We start from the raw sequence: 18013 nt of genomic DNA on the forward strand, positions 1-18013 counted from the left end.
TTCATTATGTTAATGGTTTAATTCTTCAATTAAAATGCATAAAATGATGGGTTGGATTAAAACACAAGGCCCAACCATTTCCACTAATCAAGATAACAATGGTTTAGGGTATAAGGATGGAAAAAGGTTTTCCAAGCAGATAGTAGTTATGCTTACAGCTGATAAAACAAATAATTAGAAGATAAAACAGTTTACTAATAAAAGAAGCAACTGGAGGGGAAGAAAGGGGAGGGGAAGAGAGGAGATGGGAGGAGAGGAGAGGCACAATTAGGGACAAGGGAAGAAGGACAGAGGACAAGAAAGAGCAGACCTGATCAATCCAGGATATATGAATGCATGAAAATGTCATAATAAAACCTTTGAATTTGTACAATTCATGTGTTTAATTATAATAATAAAAGGAACACATTAAGCTTGTAATTTTTTAAATGTCAGTGTTAGATAATAAAGCTAAGGTATGTTCCAATATAAAAGAAACAAAGATATAATAACTAAATGCAATAGATGTTTTAGATTAATTTTTGTACTGAAGGGTAAAGAACACTGTAAATGAACATTATTTAAACTGATAAAATTAGAACATAGACTGTAGAACAGAAAAAAAAGGTGTTTATAAAGATTTTTAATATGATAGCTATAGCAACATTACCTAATAAAATATGCAACTTATTTTCAAATGACCCCCTAAAAATAAGGTATGTATGGTTTTATGTATACAGGATAGATGAAAGAACAGCTGTGATGTAAAACTAGTGGTGAGGGACTGGGAAGGTGGCTCAGTGGTAGAGTGCTTGCTTTGCATGCATGAGGCCCTGGGTTCAATTCCTCAGCATCACATAAGCAAAAAGAAAAAAGCCGAAGTGGCACTGTGGCTCAAGGTAGAGTGCTCGCCTTGAGCTAAGAGCTGAGGGACAGTGCCCAGGCCCAGAGTTCAGCCCCACGACTGACCCCCCCCCAAAAAAAAAACCAGTGGTGAAATGGTTCATGATAGGAGTTATCTACATCATTCTTACAACTTCTCTGAAGTTATTTCAAAACATTAACAAAACAAAAATTATTTAAAATTCATGTGGTGGTAGCTAGCAGTACATGTTTGTATTTCCCAGCACTGGAGAGAGGCTGATGCAGCAGGATCATGACTTTGAAGCCTGTCTAGGCTACAGTATGAGTTCTATTTTAGCCTGGACCATTTAGAGACAGTCTCAAAAGACAATATACATAAAAAGACACAGTCAATTCTATTCTTCTCTCACAACAGTCATCTTTAAAAGCCAGCTACTCAATATCTACTTAACTCTTATTAAGGAGAGCCAAATCTTATCAGACATTTACGGAAAACCTCTAACATTAAAATCAAAGCCTAAATACTAAAAAAGGAGCTCTGAAGAAGAGTCAATGAAGCAAGATCACAAGATATATTACATACACACACAATGTGATACCTACATATTCATATGCATATATGCCTATCTAGTTATCCTTTTCCTCTTAACACATTTGTCATTCAGTGCTCTGCCTCTGTATTTTGTAGAATGCTAAAGAAGAATTTCAACACAATCCAAAATTTATTATTTGATTTGTATCCCCACACTTCTACAGGCTTCCACATTGCTCTATCGTAACTACCAGTTGTTTAGATCTGAATCTTCTTATTTCTCTCACACCATATAAAAAAAAACTAACAAATCGCCAGGTGCCAGTGGCTCACACCTGTAATCCTAGCTACTCAGGAGGCTGAGAACTGAGGATTGTAGTTCAAAGCCAGCCCAGGCAGGAAAGTCTGTGAAATTCTTATTTCTAATAAACCACTAGAAAACAGGAAGTGACACTGTGCCTCAAGTGATAGAGCGCAATCCTTGAGCTGAGGGACAGCTCCCAGGCCCAAAGTTCAAGTCCCACAACCAACAAAAATAAAAAACAAAAAAACTAATAAATCTACACCTCTTGACAGCAATACTTTAATAATAAATCCAGGACTGGGAAAGTGGCTCAGTGGTAGAGTGCTTGCCTTGCATGCATGAGGCCCTGGGTTTGATTCCTTAGCACCACATAACCAGAAAAAGCCAGAAGTAGTGCTGTGGCTCAAGCGGTAGAGCACTAGCCTTGAGCTGAAGAGCTGAGAGATAGCGCCTAAGTCCAGAGTTCAGGCCCCATGACCAACAAAAAATTAAAAAAAAAAAAAAATCCAGAAGCCAGGTACCAGTGATTCACAACTGTAATCCTTCCTACTCATATGGCTGGCTGACATGTAAGACTGTATTTGAAGCCAGCCCCAGTGCAAAGTTTGAGATTCTTTTCTCCAATCAACCACCAAAAAGCTGGAAATGGACCTGAGGCTCAAGCAATAAAGTGCTAGCCTTAAGCAAAAAAGCTCAGGCCCTGAGTTCAAGCCCCAGGTATGACACAAAAAAATAAATACATAATATATAAATAATGCATCCAGAATCTAAGTGTTTCCCATAATCTGTACCATTATAACTGGTCCAATCACTTGGATTATTATTCTAGCATTCTAATGCTGCCTGATTCTACTTTCCTGCTTGTGGAAAAACAGCTGTAAATTCTTCGTTACAAGGGATCAAAAGGCCCCTATGCTCAAGCTTTAATAATCTTTACCTCAATGAGCATAAAAGTCAAAGTCCTTATGATTCACAAGGCTATACACAATCTAGCCCCACTGCCTCTCTGCTTTCTTTTCCTAATATTCTGCCCATTCCACTTAATTCCAACCAGATAGGTCTTTTTCATAAAGTCTTAGACAACTTTTTACCTGGTCAACTTTTCCTAAATGGCATGGTTCATTTCTTTTTCTCCATTTCACCCACTAAAAGAACTTTTCTCTTTCCATTTTTGTATCTGAAATATGGACATGACATAATTTATATTAACTTGAAATTTCAATATAGCAGATAGGACAATTGTACAAACTCATTAAGTATGGCAACTAACACTCTGTAAGAGAAGCCTTGCCAGATCACACTACAAATTATAGGTTAAGGTAACAAAAGTTACAAACAAAAATGTGTTAACAGTCTGGAAAAGTAGAACATCAGAATAAACTATGACACACATTTTGTCCTACTAATTAGGCAGTCTCCAATGGCAAAATATCTCCCTCAACCATTGTCTTTTGTATTTGTAACTCATACTTACAAATTTCCCACTTAAAAAATTTATAAAAAGGAAGTACTCGTCATTCAAGTTCCTTTATTTAACATATAAACTTAATATACCCTCTTAGTAGTTTGATTATTTTATTTTAATTCTTGAGAATCTCTGACTTAAGAAAGAGAAAAACAAACAAAAAACCCTTACTTTCAATTTTATTCTCTAAGAGTGTACAATGCTATAGCCAAACTCAGACTTTGATCTCTGGGTGTTTTTTGGGTTTTTTTTTGTTTTTGTTTTTTTGGTCAGTCGTGGGGCTTGAACTGTGGACCTGGGCACTGTCAGTTTGTCAGCTCAAGGCTAGAGATGCTGCCACTTGAGCCACAGCGCCACTTCCGGTTTTCCGGTGGTTTATTGGAGATAAGAATTTCACCGCTTTTCTTGCCTGGGCTGGCTCTGAACCGCAATCCTCAGATCTCAGCCTCCTGAGTAGCTAGGATGACAGGCGTGAGCCACCGGCACCCGGCTTCTGGGGTTTTATATGGTGTGTGTCCTGGGCTTCATTGAACTCAGGGACTGGGCACTATCCCTGAGCTTTTGTGCTCAAGGCTAATGCTCTACCACTTGAGACACAGACTTTATTTCTGGCTTTTTTTGGTGGTTTTTTGGTCTCACAGTCCTTTTTACCCAGGCTTGCTTCAAACCACAATCCTCAGATCTCAGCCTCCTGAATAGTTAGGATTACAGGCATGAGTCACTGGTGCCCAATTAATTTTCAATACTTTTTAACATCTAAATCTGAGCTGTATTATTAGCTGCATGTCTACTGTACTATAGAATTGAAATTGGGCTCATCCAAACTGTAATACTGTAATGTGATGAAGTACAAAACAAAAATGGAATTTTTAAAACTTGGGATAAAACGAAGAATATGAAATTCTTAACTATTAGAGTAATATTTTGGATATGCTGAGTTAAGTAATATAGTAAAATTAATCTCACTAGGGTTCTCTCTTTTTTTTTCTGCCAAGTCCTGGGGCTGGAAGTCAGGGCCTGGGCACTGTCCCTGAGCTTCTTTTGCTCAAGGCTAGTATTCTACCATTTGAGCCACAGTGCTGACTTCTGGCTTTCTCTGTTTATGTGGTACTGAAGAATCAAACCCAAGGTTGCATGCTTGCCAGGAAAGCACTCTACCACTAAGCCACATTCCCAGCCCAGGGTTTTCTCTTTTAGTAATGTGACTATTGAAAAAAAATTTTTAATTACAAATGTAGCTTACATTTGTAATTTATGCTGTATTTCTATCTAAACCATTTATTCATTTATCTAGCCATGAAACCAAGTACTGACTGTCTGACCAAATATTTATAAGCACCTATAACTTACTAGAGATGCCAAGACACTGAAGATACAATGGTTAGGATGAATAAGCATGGTCTCTAACTTTGCAGAATTTACATTAATCAAATAATCACAAAGTAAATGTAAAAAACTTTAACTGTAATAAACTACATGGAAGAAATGTAAATCATCCTGATAAATCTATAATAAAAGGATATAACCATGTTCTCACTCATGTGTGGAGACTAGAGAGTCAATCTCCAAGAATGAAATGCAATACTGGTCAGTAAAGAAAAAGGACAGGAAGAGGAAGGGATAGAAATAAGTTGATTAAGGGGCACAGAAACACTGAGGGAGGAATTAGTTCTGGTTTTTTGAAGGCACAGTAGGATAGCTATTAGTTAAAATAATCTATGATACATTTTTAAATTATTCAACAAGAATAAAAAGTTCCTAATATATAAAAAATTAGCTTTAGAAAAATATTTATTACCATGACTGGGTTATTATACATTGTACGTGTATCAAGTTACCATACAAATCTCAAAAAGATGTATTACACTGTCTCAATTAAACAAAACAAGGAGGATATAAACAAATCAGGGAAACCAGTGAAGTTTTTTAATACCTGAGTCAAGAGAGGAAAGATGAAATAGGAGGAGTAAATAAAGAGGCAAAGGAAGAACATTAGACAGAAAGAAAGGTACTAAGATCTTACAACAAGCCTAAGTAAGATACCTGAAAGAAGGACAGAATGACAGTATGGTAAAAGATGTAAAGATTCAAATGATGGAAGTGGACAAACCACATAAGACCAGGTAGCATAGGAGAGCCAAAAGTGAGGGAGAGAAAGAATAGTATCACGTATATACTTGAAGTTTTCTATGAAAATTTAAATCAAACAAAATTCTAATGCTACAAAAATGTTCTTTATAGTGCTTTGAAATATAAGGGTTACTGGGATATAGTACCCCAGTATAAATATGGTGAAATCTTCTGACTACTACTCAGAAAAATGTTTTCAAAATAATAAAACAAAATATATGACTGCAGAAGAAATAAATTATACAGAAATCATAACAATAAGTTTAAAATAAATTTAATATATTTCTGCTGGGTTAAACTAAAACATATCTGATATCTTGACTGTGATTCTAAGATATCTATATATATAAAATGTCATGTGATAATACCTATAACCGGTGAAAATACTGTTATGATTTCTGCCTACATTGATAAAAATGATAAATTTCATTTCAGTTAGTGAAAATGAAATTGTACTGTTCTTCCATTATGTTTGCAAAACCCATGTGGAACTGTCATCAAATTTTGCTGACAGTGTACATGATTAAGAGTCAGTACATCTATTTCAAAATTTAAAAAAAGAAACCTCCTACAAAACATATTTCCTTTTTAATGAAAAAAACTGTGATAATTTACAGTAAATTAAAAGAATTTGAGTAAGCAAATTAATATAAATATACATCCTTGATATGCCTCCCTCTACCTAAGACACACTTTGTCAAAAACAATTTTTAGCATCAACCATCTGGTTATTCCTGAAAATTCAAATCCACACCAGAGTATAATGACTTGGTATTAGTCAACTTGTACTAATAGGTTTTTTTTTTTTTTAGGTTTTTAAGCATCATAATTAGTATTGGAAATCTCAATGTGAGATATGGCTTCTTTCCTAAGTATGAAAATCCAGTAAAACTTGCATTCAAAATAATGTGATGGAAGAGTCCATGAAACATATTTTTATAAACAATGATACTGAAAGTTATAAAATCTTATCAAAAGGCTGATTATAATTACCTGATCACAGTTTATTTCAATGACTTTATCCTAGCTTCTAAAACAATTCTGCCCAAACTAGTCTTGTAAGTAGTAAAGAAAGGCAATCTCCTAACCTATAATTATTTGTATCTCAAGTGAAGGAGGAGTGACATTGTTAAAAAAGAGCTGTACTCATTACTTGATTTATGAAATGGTAACCCCTCTATATAATCATATAATCATATTTTTAAAAAATGATTCTTATTTGTTCAAAGGACTTTTACATAGACTTTTACATAGAACTTGTAAACAATCTTATCATAAAGACAAAAATCAAAAATACAATTAAATTCTTAGCAAATATATTTTACACAGTACTCTTAAGCTATAAATTTTAAATTTAAATTATACCAAAGTGGCATCTTTGTGTGTGTGCCAATCCTAGGGCTTGAGCTGAAGGCCTCTCAGAGTTCTTACTTGGCTTCACATAAGCCTGATACTCTATCACTTGAGCCACACCTCTCTACCAGTCTTTTGCTAGTTAACTGAAGACAGGAATCCATTGGATTTATCTGCCCAGGCTGGCTCCAAACCTCAGTCATCAGAGCTGTCTCCTGAGTAGTTAGAATTAGAAGAGTGAGTCACTAGTCCCCTACTTAAGCCTCAGCTACATAGGAAGCTGAGATCTCCGAATCTAGGTTCAAAGCCAGACATTTTTTAGTCATTTTCTTTCCTGGAGAAATTACTTTCATTTTCCCGAGACTTTTATTCTAGTCCATTTGTTTGTCCTGAATATCTGACTAAGTGATTTTTATTTTAATATCCTCCATGTGAGCGTATTTAATTCTATTTTGAATACAAATGAGGAGGGTTTTTTGCTTCAATGTTTGGAAAGCAAAGGATTTTCTGCAGTTGGTTTGTATGAAATCTTTCTTCAATTTAGTCTGACTTTTTAATCAATTTTAATTTCCTTTAGTTTAGTTATTGTGGTGTTTGGGCATTTAACAATACTCATTTCAATAATACTCTTTATTGCCATATATCAAAGTTTAGATACTTCATCATAATTTTGTTTTGGTAGTAAGGACAAAGTATATGAGACTTATGGTTGAATGTTTTGTTTTCTTTTCCCTCCCCTTGCAGGTCCTTAAATTCTTTCCATTACTATCTAATGTCCAGGAAATTTCAAAGGAAATTTCACTCTCCCTTTTTCCTTTCCAAGAACTATATATTTAAAAGTCTCTTAAAATTACATTTGCTCCCTTCAGAGTCCATCCCTTTAAAGGGCTGCCTGGCCCTTACAAGAGCTCAAACTTCAAAATCTTTTTCCTATAATTTTACTTTAACTCATCATTCATTTTGGTACTTTTTAGTTTGGTACTTTTGAGTCTTTTTACCTACTAACTTGCAGACTAATACAATGTTTAGCACATAATACTTTTTCTCTGTGTGTCTTGTTGTTGTTGCTTTGTTTTGAAATCTTACAGTAAAGTCAAAAAGAAGGAAACTCAGGACTGGGATGTGGCTTAGTGGCAGAGTGCTTGCTTAGCATGCAGGAAGCTCTGGGTTTGATTTCTCAGTACCATATAAACAGAAAAAGCCAGAAGTGGCACTGTGGCTCAAGTGGTAGAGGGCTAGCTTTGAGGAAAAAAGAAACTCAGGGACAGTGCCTAGACTATGTGTTCAAGCTGTACAACTGGTAAAAAACAAAAAAAACAAAACAAAAAACATTGTCACTGGACACCTTAAGAAAGGTTGTTTTTTTTTTTTTTTTGGCTGAACTCTGGGACTGGATGCTATCCCTCAGCAATTCAGCTCAAGGCTAGCGCCCTACCACTTGAGCCACAGTGCCACTTCCGGCTTTTTTCTGCTTATGTGGTGCTGAGGAATGGAACCCAGGGTCTCATGCATTCAAGGCAAGCATTCTACCACTGAGCCACCTTCACAGCCCCAAGAAAGGATTTATTTTATTGTATGTAAATTATATCTCAAGAAATCTTTTAAAGGTACAACATACTTCTTTTTTTTGTTGGTCATGAGGCTTGAACTCTGGGCCTAGGCACTATCCCTGAGCTCTTTAGCTTAAGGTTAGTGCTCTACCACAGTACCACCTCCAGTTTTCTGGTGGTTAATTAGAGATAAGAATCTCAGCTGGGTGCCCATGGCTCATGCCTGTAATTGTAGCTACTCTGGAAGCTGAGATCTGAGGATCGCAGGTCAAAGCCATTTGAGGCAGGATCGCAGGTCAAAGCCATTTGGGGCAAGAAAGCCCATGAGATTCTTATCTCCAATAAACCACCAGAAAACCAGAAGTGGCAATGTGGCTCAAGTGATAGAGAGCTCGCCTTGAGCTGAAGAGCTAAGGGACTGTGCCCAGGCCCAGAGTTCAAGTCCCACGACCAACCAAAAAAAATAATAATAAGAAGAAGATCTATGGATTTTCCTGTTTGGGCTGGTTTCAAACTGTGATGCTCAGAAATCGGCTTGTGCCTAAGATTATAGGCATGAGCCACTGGTGCCTGGCTTGGTACATTATATTTTTTATTTTAAAAAGAATTAGAATAAAAACAAGTAAAACAACAAAAGAAGACGGAACAACAACAAAAAGAATCTGCCAAGAATATGTGGAAAGCCAGGTGCTGGTGGCTCATACTGGTAAATCCTAGCTATTCAGGAAGCTGAAAACTGAGAATTGTGGTTTAAAGCTGGAAAGTACATGAGACTCATCTCCTCCAATTAACCACCAAAAAGTTGGAAGTAGAGCTGTGCCTTAAGTGAATGATTGCTAGTCTTGAGCATAAAAAAAACTCAGAATTAGCACACAGACCCTGAGTTTATGTCCCAGGTGGAAAATGTGGGGGGGGGGAGGGGGAAATATAGAAAACATAAAAAGAGTTAAATGTTTACATATTTTTAAGTTGTGAAATCGAATATGAATCACTTGGTTTTAAAAAAAAAACTTACAGGAAATGAATGAGAATCTGTTCAAACACATATATCCTGGCTATGAGTCAAACGCATCTCTGCCTGCTGTTGATAAAAGCCAATTTCTTTCTTTCTCCCCCACCCTCCCCTTTCCTTTCTTTTTTAAACTGCAGGCTTTGTTTCCAATACAAACATTACATATAAAAGATCTAAAAGATTATTAGGCATACAAACTGATATGCCTACAGTGAGACCTGGGACTTTAGATAAGCAAACCAATTCTATAGACACAACTATTTTCATAATACCCCAAGTCTCACTTATTTCACAGAACATTTTCTAATTTCAATGAATGCAAACAAATCACTCATTTTATCTTGAAATATATATCATTAGGAGTCCAAGGAACTGGGTGGTAATTAATGAGACATGATATGAGAAGACAGCACATACAAGTGAGCAAGAGAGTAAAGATCCTCAAATATAGATTCGATGTGTATAATTAAAAAAAAAATTTCAAATGGCGAAAAGTTGAATTTCATGCTTATAATACTAGATACTTAGGAGACTGAGATCTGGAGGACCTCAGTTCAAAATTAGCCAGGCAGAGAGATAGTCCATGAGACTCTATCTCCAAACATAACCAATAAGAAGCTAGGCTGGTTCAAACGGAGTGTACCAAACAAGGAAACAAACCCAGCAAGCTCAAAGAGTTGATTTAAAACCCCATTACTAACTCCCTCCCCTCCAAAATGCATGGTGAGTCATCTGGAAGGAGTGATGGGGACAGCTACATCTACCATTACTTAACTAAAATCATCTCAACAGCAATGAAGACTTAAGTGTAAATTTTTCAGAAAAACGCAGCTACATTTATATAGAAATATAATCTTTGAGGAGAAACACCTATATGAATATTATCAAATATAGCAGCTGCAAAGAACAAGGCCAATGAAGATAAGGGAAAAAAATTAAAAGTAATACCATAAAAATTAGTTCCAAAGAAATAGACAAATGTCACAATAGAAGAAAATATTTACAACCAGTATGATAGATTCGTGATTTTCCTCTTTTGAAACAGCACTAAAATTAGATTTTAAAGTACCTATGTTTGTTCCAACCATATTTGTGGTAAAGCAAAACTACACATGCTCTAAATGTCTAAGAACAGGGAAGAAACATATAAATAAGATACAGGATAAACTCATAATTCATAGAATATAACAATTAATGTCTATGATGTATTAAAAGAAAAATGGGGCAGATGAACAGGATTTGTATGACAATGTTTGTGTAAACAAAAATGCAGGCTATACACAAAGACATGATTGTATAGGCATATAAACTTTCATGAAAGATCGTCAGAAATTTAGCTTTGTTTCTTGAGTTAAAAAGAAGCCTTTACAAATGGCATAAATCATGTTTTTATCACAAGTATTTTTATTTTAAAACAATTTAAAAATAAAGGACTATCTGAATAGTCCGTAACATTTTTTTTCTTAACTTCTTTGAGACAAGATCTTACTCTGCTTTTTGGCCTTGTACTCTGGAGATCTTTCTTATCTCAACCGCCTGCATGGTAGGAATATAAGCATATGCCATCACACCCAGCAAACATTTGCTTTTGGTTACAACATATTGTAAATATCTATTATTTGACAAGTTTTATAGCAATAGCTGGGTCTTAAACTATATAAACATTTATACTACACAATACTCCTTATTATAGCTCCTTTTTTTTTTTTTTCGTCGCCGTGGGGCTTGAACTCTAGGCCTGGGCGCTGTCCCTCAGCTCTTCAGCTCAAGGCGAGCGCTCTACCACTTGAGCTACAGCGCCACTTCCAGTTTCCTGGTGGTTTATTGGAGATAGGAGTCTCAAGGTCTCTCCTGCCCGGGCTGGCTTTGAACCGTGATCCTCAGATCTCAGCCTCCTGAGTAGCTAGGATTACAGGCGTGAGCCACCAGCGCCCAGCTTATAGTTCCTTTTTATTGTTAACTTTAAGAAGTTGTACAAAAAGTTTCAATTCAACATGTCAATTTACAAATGCAATGCATTTGTAATCAATAGCAAGCTCCTCTTTATATAAACAAAGTGAAATAATAATTTTTCTTAAGAACTTATACTATTCCTGTCACCTTAAAAGTGACTAAGTTTTCCCCCAAATACTCTGTTCTTGAAAATATTTTATCTGATTTATCATCACATAGCTTAAAAATTGACTTTTACAAATTAACAACTCATTAAAATTAAATAGGAGTGGATTAGGTTAAGAGAGCCAAAAACTAAGATTGGAAGAAAGCCTCTTCAACTGGAAAAAATGTGTTGGAAAAAATGGATATCCAGATACTGGTCCCTATTTATCACCTTGAACCAGCATCAATTCAAAATGAATAAAGATCTTAAGCCATGAAACTATTATAGAAAGGAAGGGAAACATTAGGACTCTTGACACAGGCAGGAACTTTCAGAATAAAGATCCAAAACCACAACAAGTCAAAGAAAGAATTGATAAATGAAGCTGGAGGCCAGTGGCTAATGCCTATAAATCCTAGCTACTCAGAAACCTAAGATCTGAGGATCACAGTTCAAAGCCAGCCCAGGTTCATGCATCTCTCACCTCCAATAAACAACTCAGAAAAGATCATAAATGGAACTGTGAGTGGCTTAAGTGGTAGAGTACTAGCCTTGAGCACAAAGAGGCTTAGGGACAGTGCCCAGCCCTAAAGTTCAAGCCCCAAGAGCAGCAAAAAAATAAAATAAAATAAACTGATAAATGGGACTGTATCGAACTAAAAAGTTTCTGCACAGCAAAGTACACATGTATAACAAGCGAAAAAGATAGTGTAAAGAATGGGAGCTCTAACTGGGAGATAGTGAGGCAAAGGAGTGGGTAACAGTGTCCAAAAAGAAATTTATTCCTTACCTGACTTATTTAACTGTACCCTCTGTGTGCATCACCTTTATAATAATAAAAATAAAAAGGAATGGGAGATCAAAGGCCTAATATCCAGAATATACAGGGCTAAAGAAACTAAACCCTCAAATAATCAACAATTCAGTGAATAAATGGGTTAAATTTATTAACAGAAATATGGTACAAATGTTGTAATTCCTTAGGAAGACTAACTCACAGTCCAATAAAATTAACACCAGGAAACTGGTATTCAAAGCGGGGAGGTGAGATCAAAGGGAAGGAGGCCGATAAATAAAGGGAGTCAGCAAGGGAGAATGCCCTCATAAAATTAAATGCCTATCCTACAAAATTAAGAAAACTGGGGGAAGGAGTAGGATAGAGAGGCATGGAAAGAATCATGAAAGGGGTGACACTGATCAAGACATATTATATTCATAAACTTTTGTTGAATAGCAACTACTTTGTACAACTAATTAAAGACAAAAAAGGTTAAAAGATATGGGGAAAAAAGGTGGGCTAAACACCAACAAATAATATTTAGTAACAGACAGTAAAATTAAAACTTTTGTAGCCTAGAATTTTTCAAATATACTTTCAATTTCATATAGGGTGCTGTGTAAACTTATTCAGAGTTAAAATTTTATCTTTGTCTTTAGAGATAAAATATAAGTAGTAGTTCATATTATACTGACACAGATAACGTTTTTTTTGCCAGTCCTGGGGCTTGAACTCTAGGCCTGGGCTTTGTCCCTGAGCTTCTTTTGCTCAAGGCTGGTGCTCTACCACTTGAGCAACAGAGCCATTTCCAGTGTTTTTGAGAGTTTACTGTAGATAAAGAGTCTAATGGACTTTCCTACCTGAGCTGGCTTTAAACCACAATCCTCAGAGTTCAGGCTCCTGAGTAACTAGGATTACAGACATAAGCCACTAGCACCCAGCAAGAGATACCTCTTTAACAAAGAATATCAGTATTACAAGTTTTTAAAGTATATATTTTATTTGTAAATTATCCCAAAATCTGATTATACTTTGCAGTTTCCTATATGTAATATAGAAATTGAAATCACAGACTGGAAATTGAAGAAATTCAAGAATACACATGCTACTGCTTCTTTCTATCATGCTTTATTATACCTAAAGCCACCACTTAGATTATGCTGCCTTATTCATATTTTTATCTTTTGTTTTTATAATTACTTGGTCTAGTGAATATTTTTAATATTCCTATTTCTTTGACTTTATTGAAAATATGAAAGTTCTATATAGAAATTTACAAAAGCATCTACAATAAACTACCATTTCTTTGCAGATGTAATAATGTTTGTAAGAATTTTTATTCAAATAAGCCATACAGTATTACTATAGATTATAATTTAAGAAAGGGCAACTTGACTTAAAACATAAACTACGTAATTCCTCTGTACACCTTTATCCATAATAATCACATATATATTTTTATTTTTTGTTAGTCATGGGGCTTGAACTCTGGGGCTAGGCACTGTCCCTCAGCTCTTCAGCTCAAGGCTAGTGCTCTAACACTTTGAGCCACAGCGCCACTTCCAGTTTTCTGGTGGTTAATTGGAAATAAGAGTCTCATGAATTTTCCTTGCCTGGGCTGGCTTTGAACCAAGATCCTCAGATCTCAGCCTCCTGAGTAGCTGGGATTATAGGCATGAGCCACGAGAGCCTGACCAATAGTATATATTTTTAAAGACTACTAAAATCAGCATGATATTCTAGTAATCCTACTACTTAGGAAATTGTAAAGATAAAATTTATTTTATTCTTCTTCTTGATTTTCACATCAATCATCAATATGTTATTCTCAAGGTCAAATACACCAATTACTATCTCCATCAATGTTTTTCTCAGGGTCAAATACAGCAATTACAATCTAACAATATACAAGGAAAGAAGGGAAGAGTCACTAAGACTTCAAAATACTGGAGTGTTCAAAGAACATTTGCAAGTCTCAGACATGAATAATGGGTCTCAAAAGGAAAAAGATTATTAAACTCCATACAATTTCAAAATATACTATAATGTACCATATACCAATCAAAATAGTTTTTATGTTCAAATCATGCCTCTCAAATTCTCTCTGAAGTGGGAGGTAATAGCTTAATTTTGAACACTTCTAAGTAATTCTTATTTTATTAACTTAATATTTGACTTGTTTTTTAGTTAGTCATGTGGCTTGAACTCCGGGCCTGGGCACTGTCTCTGAGCTCTTTTTTTTTTTTTTTTGTATTTAATTGTAATTGTAAAGATGATATACAGAGCGGTTCCAGTTACATAAGTTAGATGAGTACATTTTTTTGAACAGTAAAATCACTCCTTCTCTGCTTTCTCCAAGTTTTCCCTCTTGACCCCCCCCCACAAGCTGTATAGTTCATTTTCAACATAGTGTGTAGAGAATACAGTATTTTTACAATAAAAAACGTATATATATAAAAAGAAATAGCTTCTGGGTTAACAAGGTTAAACAAATGCCACAGTGATACTCTCTGAGCACTTTTTCTATCACTCTGAGCTGCAACGCCACTTCCATTTTCTGGCGGTTAACTGGAGGTAAGAGTCTCATGGACTTTCCTGCCTGGGCTGGCTTGGAGCCAAGATACTCAGATCTCAGCCTTCTGAGTAAGCTAAGGATTACAGGTATGAGTTACCATCACTTGGCTAGACTTAATTTTTGTTTTCAAACTTTGAATGCATAAGTAGGAGAAGAAGGTACATAAAATGGTAGAAAAATACTGCAAGATCTTCCTTAAATACATTAATTATAAACAATATAGAAGACAAATTCAAAGAGTAACAAAAATCCCAAGAATTCCTTCTGATGGTATAAGCAATAAGCAATATAAATTTGACTTCTCAGTAAAAAAAAAAATCTGTAAGTATTTTTAACATACCCATGATTAAATTTTAGTTGAAATAACTTCCTTAACTGATCTCCACTTAAATGTCCTGTCTTAACAAATATTGTTGTGCTTTCCTTTTTTGCCCTTTATTGAAGAAATCCCTTGCATGCTGAGTACTCTCAACTAATGAGCTATTTTTGTTATAATCACATATTTCTGATCCCGGGAGCTATAAAGTCAATTGCTTTATCTCACCTCCGTTTATGTTAATTTATTTGATATGTACATAACTTTATTGATATTTAGATTAATTACCATAATTTAAGTGTGTGAATTATAGTACAAAGATTTACATTTATATAAACTAAGTTGAATATAAACTAAGTAGAATGTCTCAACAAAAGTGAGTTATCTTTTTAAAGGTAACATAATTGGAAAACATTAGAGGACTGGGAAGGTGGCTCAGTGGTAGAGTGCTTGCCTTGCCATGCATGAGGCCCTGGGCTCAGCACCATATAAGCAAAAAGAAAAAAGCCGTAAGTGACGCTGTGGCTCAAGTGGTAGAGCGCTAGCCTTGAGCTGAAGAGCTGAGGGACAGCGCCCAGGCCCAGAGTTTAGGCCCACGACTGGACCCCCCCCCAAAAAAAAAATTAGAGAAAAACCATAAAAATTAAAGAGTCTATAGGGGCTTTCAAAAGTATTTCTAAGATTTTATTCTACTAGAATAGAGTAACACTGGGAACTGGAGACTATGCAATATGGATATAGTGTATAGTTTACAGATAACAATGTCTCTTAAAGAAATGGTATTAAAACACTGGTATGCACCAGTGGAAGGTGGAATGACTATCAAAGAGGTGAATGATGTTGAATTTGGTAAATGCAGTTTATTTTCATGTGTAAAAATAGAATAACAAAACTTGCTGAAATTTTCTTCAGAAGGGAAAGTGGGATGGGGGAAATAGGTTGAGGTTGATTGGACATATTGTACAAATGTACGAACTGTCACAAACCAATCCTTATCTAACTAATTAATACATACCAATGGAAAAGAGAGAAATGATATTAGAACTACATGAAAAAGGAAATGAATATATCCTTATATATTTAAAAAGTTAAAATTTTAAAATAAAGTATATTAAAATTATTTTTCTGACTTAACTTTTTCAATAATCTATCCAGTAATTGCCCCAATCTGCTAACAACTTTAAGGCCTAAGATGGTTTTACATACTAATTAAGTAAATCTTACATGTCTATACAAAATTAGTAATCCAAAATAAAATAGTAGGTAGTAATAAACATTCCAAAATAAGTTTATGGGAAAAATATTAGAATATATGCTCCTCAAAGGCAAGGATCTTTTTTTTGTTCATAGATGTACACCAAAATCCTAGTTGCTGGTAAATAGCGATACTCAATGACTTCTTGTTGAATAAAGAACATGAACTTACCGTGATCACAGCCTTGCTTAGACAGATGGATCCCCTGCAGCCATATTCTGTCTCATCTTCAGATTTGTAGTAACTCAAAGTATTGTTTTTCAAAACTACCCAACGATCCTGCCACCCATGAATGTAGTTTGTCCACTAGGGGTAGGAACAAAAAGGAAAGGGAGAAGAAAGCAAAAAATAGTCATTATTTTAGAAATCTACAATTTTTCAAAACAGCAACCTAATTTCAAAACCAATGTCAAAATTATTAGCATGAATAAAAGGAATATTAAAAAATAAAAAGCTGATTAGTTTCTCAGTGACTTAATACTTAATCAAGTAAGACATAAAATATATAGTGTTTTTGTCTATCTTTTGAAAAATTAAGCCAAGGTAAAAATTATTTAAAATATTTGGTCTCCTCTCTTCATCACATAAATGGCAATTCAACAATTCTAGTTTCTGTGATAATTAACAGAAAAGTAAGTTACATTAGTCTCTCCACTAACTACTACATAAAATTTTCTAACTCTACAATGCCAAATCATTGCTAAAATTCTACTTTTTGTTATAAGTATACATATATATGTAAATATTTGGTCATAGCGACATCAAAGTAAAATATTTTATCAATAATCCTTAATATGTCCACATCCATTTCTCTCCTACAGAACTCAACACTATATACTTAAAATGGTTAATTCATTTTCCAAGTTTCTCTGATGTTTTATTTTTCTAAACCAGTAATAATAGTATGAAATTGGTTTGCAGAAACATACTTGCATTTCTCTCTAGTACTAGACTTAAGAATACTTACTTATGGGCAAGTCCTTGAGTTCAAACCTCAATACTGAAAATCAAAATCCTTTGTTTCTAAGAAGGTCCTGACAAGTTCACATCAATAAACTGAAAAAGGTAGAAATGTAACTTCTATGGAAATACTTGATTTTGCATACTTTAATTATGCTCTCCATTTTTAAGTACAAAGAATTCTCAAACTATTTGCTAATTACAAAAACTTACAATTCAAAATGGATTTTTACAACACTGCAGTAGTTCAGAAATCTCTTATTTTCATATTCTCTAAGGAACCTTTGAGATTAGTCCATTTCTTAAATCTTCTAAGCCCCATAATTACAACCTCTGAGACAACTTTCCCATGCTGACAATTAGCTCATTCTTTTCTCTAATCACTATTACCTTATCTCTTATTGCTTGTGACCTACCTCCACTGAGATACCAACTTGAAATAAACGATGTTTACTAATAAAACTGAACTCACCTCCTCCTATAAAGTATCCTTCCTTCCTATGTAACAATTTATATGGTGGTACTGCTACTTGAGCAGTCATACAGATTTAGCCATGGTCCAGCTAACTGGTGTCTCCTGCCTGTAATCCTAGCTACTCCGGAAGCTGAGATCTGAGGATCACTATTTGAAGTTAGCTTCGGCAGGAAAATCCATGAGACGCTTATCTCAAGTAACCACCAAAAAATCCGGAAGTGGAGCTATAGCTCAAGTGGTAGAGCACTTAGCCCTAAGAAAAAAAGGTCAGGTGCCCCATGGCTCACAAGTTTTAAACAATATGCAAAGAAACAGAAGCTCACAAAAGTAGCATGTGTAAACTCTTCTAGAGTTTGTCTGTGGTTTA

The 18013-nt window shown here is 35.0% G+C and overlaps 1 protein-coding gene across 1 annotated transcript in view; it reads right to left on the minus strand.

Annotated features, from left to right (window-relative positions):
• Positions 1–18013, minus strand: part of Col4a3bp (collagen, type IV, alpha 3 (Goodpasture antigen) binding protein) — a 95584-nt gene that overhangs the window by 72210 nt on the left and 5361 nt on the right. The window contains exon 2 of the mRNA XM_013025232.1: positions 16383–16517. Coding sequence (XP_012880686.1) covers positions 16383–16517 — 135 coding nt within the window. The remainder of the gene's footprint in view (positions 1–16382; positions 16518–18013) is intronic.

The sequence above is a fragment of the Dipodomys ordii genome, unplaced genomic scaffold (genome assembly GCF_000151885.1).
Source record: "Dipodomys ordii isolate 6190 unplaced genomic scaffold, Dord_2.0 Scaffold83, whole genome shotgun sequence".
NCBI classification, from domain to species: Eukaryota; Metazoa; Chordata; class Mammalia; order Rodentia; family Heteromyidae; genus Dipodomys; species Dipodomys ordii.